The sequence below is a fragment of the Acyrthosiphon pisum genome, chromosome A1 (genome assembly GCF_005508785.2).
Source record: "Acyrthosiphon pisum isolate AL4f chromosome A1, pea_aphid_22Mar2018_4r6ur, whole genome shotgun sequence".
In the NCBI taxonomy this organism is placed as follows: Eukaryota; Metazoa; Arthropoda; class Insecta; order Hemiptera; family Aphididae; genus Acyrthosiphon; species Acyrthosiphon pisum.
Genome location: NC_042494.1, coordinates 59,499,511 through 59,510,902, shown reverse-complemented (window position 1 = coordinate 59,510,902; position 11,392 = coordinate 59,499,511). Strand labels below are relative to the sequence as shown.

Here is an 11,392-nt window from a genome sequence, read left to right as displayed (position 1 = left end):
TACAAAATTATGAGTTTACACGAAAGAAGATGATTTAACTTTTGGCATTTTTAAAACAAATAGTTACTACACATAAACGGCGAAAATACAACGTAACACACGAGTACAGGCACACGAGACGACTATATAAAATGAATAATACAACGTTGATAATCGGCGATTAATAATCGCAGTAGAAATCGACAAAAAAAACCCAACAAAATTAGCAGATAACAAAAATTAGAACCAAATATCTAATACGAAATTATCGTAGTATTATATAAAACCTATATATTAACGCTGTACGGCGTTTGCATCATCGTAATCGGCCTATTAACTTAATCTATAGGTACATTTACAATTTATTTGATAATTCAATTGACAAAAATCTAAAAACACGTTTACTATAATATAATTTCATAAAATTTTGACAGATTTTGATTCAAAAACAGGTAAAAATGCAAAAAAGTCTCAAAAAATCCCAAAAAAGCAATAAAAACTAAAAAATCGTAAAATATGCAAAAAAAAGCAAAATAAAATTTTTAATTTGAGTTCTCTGTATCATGAAACACATTTTTAGCTTACTCTGCTATTTTTTAAGCATCTCATAAGAAATATGCAAATGCTATAAAATCCCAACCCTGGTTATAAATTATGATTATATTATTTCTTGTCTGATTAAATTTACAGGAGTTATACCAGACGCATTAAAAACTGACTGCAGCAAATGTACAGATGTCCAAGTCTCCAAATTACTAAAAATAATGAAGTTTTTGATGAAGAACCGTTCTGCTGACTTTGATCGTTTGACCACCAATTACGACCCATCAGGAGAATATAAGAAGAAGCTCTAAAAATTATCCGCTTTAGAGGCTGCTTCTGCTAAATATTAATTCGTTTCAATGTTTCATTATTTGTGTCTTATACTTTTACTATGCACTTCCCGTTGTATTAAAAAACAAATGACGTATTTCCGCCTGCTTAAGGTATTTTAATAGAATTTAATTATATGATTATAAAAACTTGAAATCATAATATTATATGTTTCTGTTAAAATAAATATTATTTATTTATGAAAAACTTTTTTTTATTTATATTGTTACTAATTATTTTATGATATCTTAATGATATTAGTTGTGGTTAAAGGAATCATATTATTTCTATAAATTGGTTCGACATTATCCTAAAATTCTGGAGAGTGTTTCTTCGTGTAATTCAAAATTCGTAAGTAGGTTATTCTGTAACCAAAAAATCTAAAAATTGGTATAACACATATTTAAATGATGAAGAACGGTTTTAGTTTTGTGTTCGAATTCAACTTAACCGGTTACTATATTAATTACTATATTACAATATACAAATATTATATAAAATATCGCTGGCTGACAAACCGTCTCCGCTCAGAATCGTTTTTCGTATACAATGATATTATATTATTGAATTCAAATGTATCACCATCTAGTTTAGTCACTCATTTGTAACCTATTGTACAGCAAAGTGACTTCCACTTACCCCCCTTTTTTAATGTAAATCTGTTTATTTGATTCGCGAAACAGGTCTGGCCAATAAATGTAATATTTTATTTTACTCCACACCTAACTCTTTGAGGCAAGAGATTTTAATAAATAAAAAAACCCTGTGTTGTACATAAACTTTGTTTTTTATTTTTGTAAATTTTTTTTACAAAAAAACACTGTTTATCAATTATAATTAAGAGTTCAACAATTGTTAATATTTAATTTAAAACAGCAAACACTTTATAAAATTACATTTTAACATGAGTGGCAATTATTGAAACAATTTCTTGACTTAGTGCAAATGACTTGTAAATGCAAAGTGTTATATTACATATGGTGCATTTCCAATCTGTGCGAACTTCTTTTTTTTTAATGCTGCAATGAACGCATCTTCTCCTCATCTTCCGTTCTGGGTAATGTGCTGATTGATCTTTACGAACGTGTAGCGAGCTGTGACTACCTAACCAAATGGCATACTTAAATATCAATCTAAATCACATTCTAATACATACGTAATCGTATAATATACGCACCGCGTAAATATAAACATAATTGTAATACTAAAATAAGCGTAACATTAATAATAATAATATTGATGGAACCGCGTATACAGTACGTGTGTAGTATTATAATTATAAAAGGGACGGGGACAGAGACCCATCGAGGAGAGCTGCTGGACAAGCGTCCATCAGACGAACAACAAGCCTCAACAAGAACAGTCAACCAGCTAATAATTAGTCACAACTCGCTATCTTACAGTTAATTATTAAATATTTGGACTTAGAGTATTTTGTCAAGCCATATTATTATATTTGAGTATAAAATAAATACAATTAACACAGTTCATCTTCGTACATTTATTCAGTTACTTCCATCAACTCTTTTGCAGTTGTGAGCACGTTACAAACGGTTCACCCAGATATTATACATAATATATCGATATATCTGTATATAAAAAGTGGTACACTTGTAAAAAAATTATCAGTGTACAAGTAAGTGATGATTTTTATACTGTAATGACTACCTAATGGACTTGTTAAAGCTTTGATGACTCGTCCTCCAATCTCTTAAAATCTCTACGACTCCACCAGTTAGCAGTTCATCATCATATCATCAGATAAATAGTTGTCTTCCATTACTTTAATATCTTTATTAGGTATATAAGTTTCATCGGCATCAGAATCATCGTAAGAAGTAAAACTATCACGATTTGGTATATATTAATTTATGGATGTACAAGCACATATTATGGGGCCCATGTACCCCAACAAGCCTTTAAAAAATACCGCTACTTACAGTACACACATATGTGAGCAGTGAAGTGGGCGCATCCCCATACAGATTATTTTCTTTCTCGGCCCTTTTAAAATGCATAAAATATATAAATATATTATAAAAAGGGTGTCTCGTGAGGATTTACCAATTACGATAAAAAATCGAAAATCTCTTGAAATAATGGAGATATCATAGATCTGTTTATTTAAAATACTCTTGAAACAATTATTAAAATATTTTATATTTTAATTTAATTTAATATTTGGTTAAAAAAGTTTAATTTTATTTTTTTTAATTGTTTTCAAAAAAAATGTAGATCATTTTGTAGAGTTTATTTATGTGAACATTTTGACGTTTAAACATTTTATTTTCATTAATCTCTTGTTTTTTAATATTTAATTGGTTTTAAAAACGATTTTGTATTATTTGACCCGTGGAACGTCATATTGTGTATTTTTCTGTTTTGATCGGCGATACCCGTCATTATACAGTGCAATTGTGCTTTAGGATTGTTAAATGTTAAATATATCCGAGATATTAGCCGTTTATATTGTGACCCTTCGTCCTGACAAAAAAAAAATAAAAAAACCGTGCAACTCCAATTGTGAATACGATTATAAGGCCCCAGTGAGAGGAGGTACGCGCTGTCCTTGACAGTCAATTGAAGCAGAATTTTGTACCGAACCTCCATTTTCCGGTTGTACTTGACCATTTTCAAATGAATAAACGATGACATTTATTTCACCTATATCTACACCTACGATTAAAGTATACCTACCTTCCACGGTAGCCGATGACCATTAATAATATAGGCAATAGTTTAATAAGGCATTAATTATTTTTAATTAATTTAATTACATTACTTATATCTGCATGAATAATACTTTTGAATACCTATTTAAACGCAGAGTAAAAGTTTGTTTAAAAATTGTTAAGTTATTTGATACTATAATAATATTTAATGTATTTACTTATTATAAATGAAGAATATTATAAGTTATAATGTACATTCGATGGGTACGTTATATAGTTATATATTTCTGTCCAGATGATAATAACTTTGATGAAAACGTGATGATAGCTTTTTAATTATTATTATATTTATTAATTAGGTTCAAAGTAAACTTAATTAATTCGATTTTAATAATAATAACTAGCCATTTGTTTTATTAGCCATTTCATCAATAAACCTTATCAGTTACATATCACCACTCAAAATTAGGTAGGTAACTATTAAAAACGTATAGGTACGGTTTTTAAACTAGTTCTTATTTCAAAAAAACCTTAATTTAAAATGCACGGTATAACTATCATTTTTAATCTGAATAATGTAAATTAAATTAAAATACTACAATGTGTCTAATAATATTGCTAACCTCAATATTTCTTGTGTTATATGAATTGTAGACATAGACGCTAATTGTCATATATTTCGAATGCTTTTATGTCTATATTATAGGACATAGGTAGGTTTCTAATTTCTATAATTGTTATTCAAAAATAACTTAATATTTTTGTACTAATAATAATTACAATATAATACATTTTTTATGACCTTTAAAACAAACAGTAAAGAATAATTAATAACGTTAAATATAGTATAGTCAGGTAAACAATTTATCTTGCGATCCACTTTTGAATTTTACATACCATTGATATCCGTAATTCGCAATAGAGTCATTATTGCCAGTACGATCCGTAATTCAGTGTAATGAATTAAAGTTATCACGTGTTATCAGAATAGTAATAATAATCATAGAAATTATTGTAGGAGTAGTTCATTATTTTACGATTGGAGTGGGGGGATCCTTCGGTATGAATGGAAGCACAATATTTTGTACAACCAGTACATATTGTAAATTCTGTAAGTGTTAGTCGTGACATTTGTTTATAGTGCTCACTAACTTACTTTCGTTAGTTTTGAATCAATTTATATAAAATTGAAAAAAATTGAAAAACAACAAAAATGATAAAATATCTTAATTCGTTACTCTCGTTGTTTAAATAATTAAGTTAATTTTATCGGAATAATAAGTATAGGTACAGATACAAGCTTGAGCAATGAACAAAAAGTATGTAATATTCATAATATAATATAACGTATATTATAAAATCAATAGCTTTAATAACAGGAAAATTGAAAATTAATTTACACTTTAATATTATTAAGTATGATAAAATTTCAAAAATAACTTCAGAATAAAAATACATTGAGCAATAGATTTTCTTTCACCCATATAGGTACAAACCAATACCTTAAATATTATTATTATTTAAGTAGGTACGAAAAACAATAAAAATCCATAAATCTCATCTGTATATAGGTTTAAGCGCAATAAAAAAATATCATAAATTAATTTACTAACATGATTCAACACTACCACTGTTATTTTGGTAATTAAAAATGTAATTATTATTATAATTATTGAAGTTATTATACAAAATAATAGTTATAAAATTCAATATATATTCTACAACCATCGGTTTCCAATAAACTAACAAATTATAGGGATAGATTCATGCAATAGAATTTTTTCTATAACCTTTTTAACCGATAAATCATAACTAAATCAAAAGCTCCACTCAGAATATAATAAGGAGCGCTGGATATAAATAATGTGTGCCTAAGAATACGTGATGTATTATTATACATTTAAAATGCATAAATAATAATTCTTATATCACCACTAAGGAATCAGCGATTATAAAAACATCAAAATATAAAAAGAAACTACTACTGACTCGCCCCAGTCGAAAGCATATCCTTATGTGATTGTAATCATTAATGTTTTTAAATTTTAACAATTTATTTTATAGACAAACTTTCTATAAATTTGATTATATTTTATTTTAATCAAGAAGACGACGTACTACCCATATGTATACAATTATTTTTGTCATGCAAACGCATAACATAATATACCATATTTTATGTTCTAAATAATCAATTTAATTCTTTTGTTCTTAAAATTAGAGTAAATTAATGGTCTATTATCAAATTTAAAGGTAAGACTATAATCTAGAGCCCCGCGTATGTTTTTTTCAATATTTTAATTTTAAAGTAGCATTTATACAACATTTTATAGCCATACATTTTTGTAACATTTTAAATGCTCATAACTTGCTTTAAAATTCAAATCGTATGTAGGGCCCTGCTAAAAATTTTACCTCTATAATATTTTATAATAAGTAAATTCACTCCAATTTCAAAAATAACTGAATAAAATGGATTGTTGTTTGTTATGAAATGTGTTCGTAAGACAGAGATGGACACCCTATTAAGTCCTTACATTGTATAAAAAAGAAAGACGGGGCATTTACGAGATAATAAGTGAAATGTAAACTAATTTTAGTTTTTGAACTAGTTACTTTTGATTATATTAATTTAACTTGAACATGAACATCATAAAATAGTAGTTGGTTTTGAATTTGATTCCAGTTAAGTATTAATTTTACTAATTTATATTTAAATGTCTAAAAAAATGTTTAATCAAAAGTCGTGTCCTCAGGTCAGTATCAGCTGAGCAAAACTATGTGCTAGATTCTAGCAGCTATAAGATTAATGTACTTGTGTAATAAGTAAATATTATTTAGTTAAAAATTCATATAATAGAGTTATTTAAAAAATATAACTAATAATATATATATATAATAATAGTCTAATAAACATTTAACTCGATGTACAATTTTTATATTTAAAATTTAAAACCCAGGATAACAATATTTAGCATATAACATTTGAAATGTTATTAATGTCATCATGATACATGATAAATGATAAATTTAACTAATGCAATTGATAATATTTTTGTTGAGTTAAAAAAAAAAAATATTAAAATTTGTATACAAAGTGTTGATAAGTTAAAAGTTTTGTTTTACGTGGTTTACATCACTTCATGTTCGATCAGTATAAGATACATTATTTAATTTGAAACCATTCTTCTTTCTTTAAATTTAAAGATTTAAAGCACCCAATTTCAAAATATTAATGTACATGTACTGTTGCAACAATTTCTAGGTAATGTTTCAACATTACCATACGTATTAGATCTAAGTACTAAAATATATAACTCTTGAATATTTGATGTATTTAGTATTATTTTAAACCAAAGCATATATTACTTGCTTTTATTAAAAACAATTTCAATACAATTTGTAAAAAAAATATGTAGCACAAATGTACTTTTTTTATTTTGATTATGGTGGTAAATATAAAAATAATTTTATCATTTAATTGTTTTGGATTTTATTGAGTTTTTAATTACATTTCCACGATCGTGATAACCTTTTTACTTGCTTAATGTTTACTGTCCTTTACTACGAATTGTGAGTTTCTGGAAATAATTTAATTATTACCATAGTATACAGGAAAATAGTGATAATACATTTCTAAAAAACAGCAATTTGCAATAAGAGACAGTAAAATAAGATTATTGCGATCGTGGAAAAGTAACTAAAGTCTAATAAGTCTCAATACGCCGAAACGTAAATTATTCTGTAGCGGGGTCATGTATCCATTAATATTTAATATTGATTTAAATTACTGTCCGTTGGATTTTACAATCCGAAATGTCCAACGCTTCAGTCAGCATTGAAAATTAAACTTCGATGCAAGTGCAACAAAAATAAATAAATATTTTATCAATTTACGTAATAAGCAGGGCCGTGATTGGTTAGGTGAGCTACCGAGTAAATCTCAGTGGACCGCTTAATGTTTGGGCCGGTCGTATAAGTATGGGTGAAAATAAATGCATGTTTAAAATACGATTAGCCACCTATAATCTCGTAACGATTTAAGACGTAATTTTGGACCAGTGAATATGTAAATGGGCCGCTTAGAAGTGAAATCTCTCGATGGGCCGATACATACCAATCCGGCCCTTGTGATAAGTAGGTACCTATCATGTATAGTTTTCATTTCGATAAATTAGTATTTGTAAGTTGTTCTTTGAAACTTCACCTTCCTACCCATCTTAATTTATAAATTAGAAATTAAAATATAGAATTAAAAACATAATATTCAAATATTTTATTACCTATCTAGAGTTAGAGTTTTATTTCTATCGGAATTACAAACGTATTTTTATCTAGATCTACCCATTTTATGAATATAGACAACATTATATTGTATTATCTAAGCTTTCTTGAACTAATTATCTTTGATAATTAAATTATGATAATCTTACAAAATATAGGTGTTACATATTAGTATATTATACCTATTCAGTTTTACGTGATTTTTACTGTACGTGTTCAAAAGAATAATTAACATTACTTAGACCTGTAGTGAGACCAGGAGTGAGACCTTGTAATGCATAAGTATTAATCATGTTATTTGAAAATTCAAAATATATAATTAATATTTTAATAAAATTATTAACATTTTAAATAATTCAATCAAGAAAGTATATCCCCAGGAACCATTATGTTATTTTGTAGCTCTCAAAGCACAAAGTCATTAATTATTTACTGTGGGATCTTGATTAATATTGAAAAAACAATTTAGCTCCTTAAATAGATATATTAGTATCCGTTCATAAAATAGTGGCTTGTCAAATCATGTGTTACTAACCACTATCATTATTGGCAGGTATACTTAATATAATATGGAGGTACAGATAGTATACCTTACTATAATAGAAAAACAGCAATTTATCGGATTTTTATCAAATATTCGCTCAAATATGCATAAAAATAACGAAATATGCAAAAAAAACAAACAATGAAGTTGAACTCGGTTATTTCCTGTTTCAAATAATCACATAATATTATACACCTCAACAGTTGAACCGTATAATATATACCTAACAACTACAATTAGAGATTAATATTATAGCACTCTGCGGCAGCGGCATATTTATCTTTACTACTTATATATGTCTATTGTCCATATACTATTAAATTGTAAACTATGCTTGTCCACATATCTACATGACAAATTAATGATTAGGTACAACATTTCACGCGTATACATTTAAATATATTATACTATATGTGCATAGTACCACCGTTAGTAATGTGTTTTAATTTATACTAAATATAAAAACGAAAGCAATCATTTCACCGACGCTTAGGTACCTACCTATATATTATTAAATTTAATGATTATACATTACATACCTAATAGCTATAGTAATAATAATTATCGTTATTATAACTAGGTAGGTATGTGGTACTCTAATTATAATTAGTGTACCTACAACTATTGTTATCAATACGTGGATTTTATGAACGTCGATGATGCAAATTTGAAAAATCCAATAAATATTTTTATGAATACCGTGCATTATGTAGGTATTATAACTGTATATTAATGTATATTGACTAAAATTGTTAATTTATCATCGAAGGAAAACAATTTAATAAACGAATCGCAAATAACGTTAGCGATATAATGCTAAGCTTTAAACTATTTCCTATACATTTATTTAGACATCGGTCAAAAATGTTGTATTCTTATTGAAATTGATATGCTAAATATAAACAATAATTAGTACCTGATAGTACCATTATATTTGTTTATGTTCAGTCATATACGACAAAAAAATAAGACGTAATTAAATAATTGTATTCTTAACTATGCCCAATCGTTATTTATATAGACTTCGATGATCAAGTGAAATATTTATACAATACGGACCTAACTATAGAACTGTTATCATCTATTTATTTACTATTACAACGAGTAGAACAAATTATTGTCAATACTCAATTGAATTAGTTTCAAATATTAATTCCATAACACTATAAGAGTATATAAGAGTACCTATAAAAATATAATTAATAATAACATATTAAATAGGTACCTACTCAACTTTCGACGTGCTTATAGTCATCAATTGATTTAGGTTATATATTTAGGTGTCTAGTCTTATTCTTAGTTCAAACTTTTTTAAATTTTATTTTTTTTACAAGATGTAACGTTATTGTTTTAGTATTTATTAATTAAAGTTTCCCTGACGTAGGTACCTATGTCGTCTGAACTTATTGTTATCACTTAACTGAATTACATCTTTTAGCATTGCGAAAATCGATGGGTAACAATTAGTAATAAAAGATATTATCTACTACGTTTCAATGTATTTACAAATAAGAAAAAAAAAAATAAATAATAATTATAATAAAAGGTCGTGTGGGGGGCTAGAGCCAGCGTACGCAGGAGGTGGGTCACTTAGCTTATTGAATTTTGCACTGCGAGCAGAATTTATGTAGTCGAAGAAGTTGATACCAATTTTTTTTATGTACCCAGTTATTGTGAGTTATTGTGGAAGTAATTGCTGGAAGTAATTGTGAAGTTCAAGATTACAAACAAATCACGGAACATTAGATACTGTCCTCAGAATTTTGGATTGAAATACCTGTAGATATTTTGTATATGTGAGTTTTAGCACAATTTCCTCATACAAGGGCTACATAAAAGAGTAATGGTCGTAGGATTTGCTTATAAAGCATGAGAGAGCATTTCCAACTTAATGAGGTTTGTCGGTTGATCAATGGGTATACCTATAGTATTTTTAGCCTCTGGTAGCCATGTTTTAGTCACTAGTTTGGAGCTGATACGTAGATTCCATGTTAGCTTTCTGTCCAAAATTACACCGAGGTATTTGACGTTAGGTGACCAAGGAATACTACTACCGTAAAGTAAATTAATGTTATTGTAAAACAACTTTTTAGAAAAACAATTTTTTTAAATTTTTTTTATCTTTAAAATTTTTAAGTAAATTACTTTTCTGAATGACAACATACATTTTTAATTTTATGTTCCGGAGCAGAATAGTTTTTGAAATATGCATTTATACAAAATTCGATTTTTGAATTTATTGTTAATTGTAAATTTTTAAGCAAATGATTTTTTTTTAAAGTTATCATGCACTAAATCGATATGTGTATGAATAATTTCTAAGTTATTAAGCTTTATAATAGTCCTTAATAATGGTTTTGTATAAAATATAAAATACATGTAATAATTAAGTATTTCACTTTAATTTATTGCATAATAATATCTAGTATTCATATTTAATCGATGTTAGTTTTATGTTAGATAATTGACGTTCATAGAATTGACATAGGTTTTTAGAACTGATATTGTTTAATAAACCACTATAGAATCGAAATAATCAGCAAAAACAGTTTTAAACTTGTACTATGCTATTGAAATAATATTAGATCCTAAATACCGATCTAAGAAAATTGCTAATTGGCCAACTCCAAATTTCCTTTCTTTTGCATTTCTATGCATTAAAATCGAAGTTAAATCCAAACTGTAAAAAGGTAATTAAAGAACTATAAACCCATATCAATCATCTAAAAAAATTAATAATATAGGTATATACCGCAAAATACTAATTTTAAAATATTCACATATAATCCTTGGCGCCGGTTTAGGGTGTTGAAGGAGAGGGGGGAGGGTTGTCGTTGCGGACCATAGTTTTTCCAAACAATAACATTGGTTCGGGTTGACTAGAAATTAGGGGACCTTGTAATTTGCACCAAATTAATGATATGTAATTTGCACCACTGCAGGTAGTCGAAAGTAATATTTGTAATTTGCACCAAAATAAGGATATGTAATTTGCACACACCCTCAGGTAGTCCAAAATAGGAATTGTAATTGCACCAAA

At 27.1% G+C, this 11,392-nt stretch overlaps 2 protein-coding genes across 2 annotated transcripts in view; both read left to right on the top strand.

The window, feature by feature from the left end:
- Positions 1-836, top strand: part of LOC100573230 (ejaculatory bulb-specific protein 3-like) — a gene marked incomplete at its 5' end in the record, with an annotated part of 2,741 nt that extends 1,905 nt beyond the window's left edge. Inside the window, one exon of the mRNA XM_029486243.1 lies at positions 630-836. Within this exon, the coding sequence (XP_029342103.1) occupies positions 630-833 (204 nt within the window). The remainder of the gene's footprint in view (positions 1-629) is intronic.
- A 3,642-nt stretch (positions 837-4,478) lies between these two features.
- LOC100166357 (organic cation transporter protein) overlaps positions 4,479-11,392 on the top strand; it is a 19,143-nt gene continuing 12,229 nt past the window's right edge. Inside the window, exon 1 of the mRNA XM_001944133.5 lies at positions 4,479-4,843. Coding sequence (XP_001944168.2) covers positions 4,833-4,843 — 11 coding nt within the window. The 5' untranslated portion in view covers positions 4,479-4,832. The remainder of the gene's footprint in view (positions 4,844-11,392) is intronic.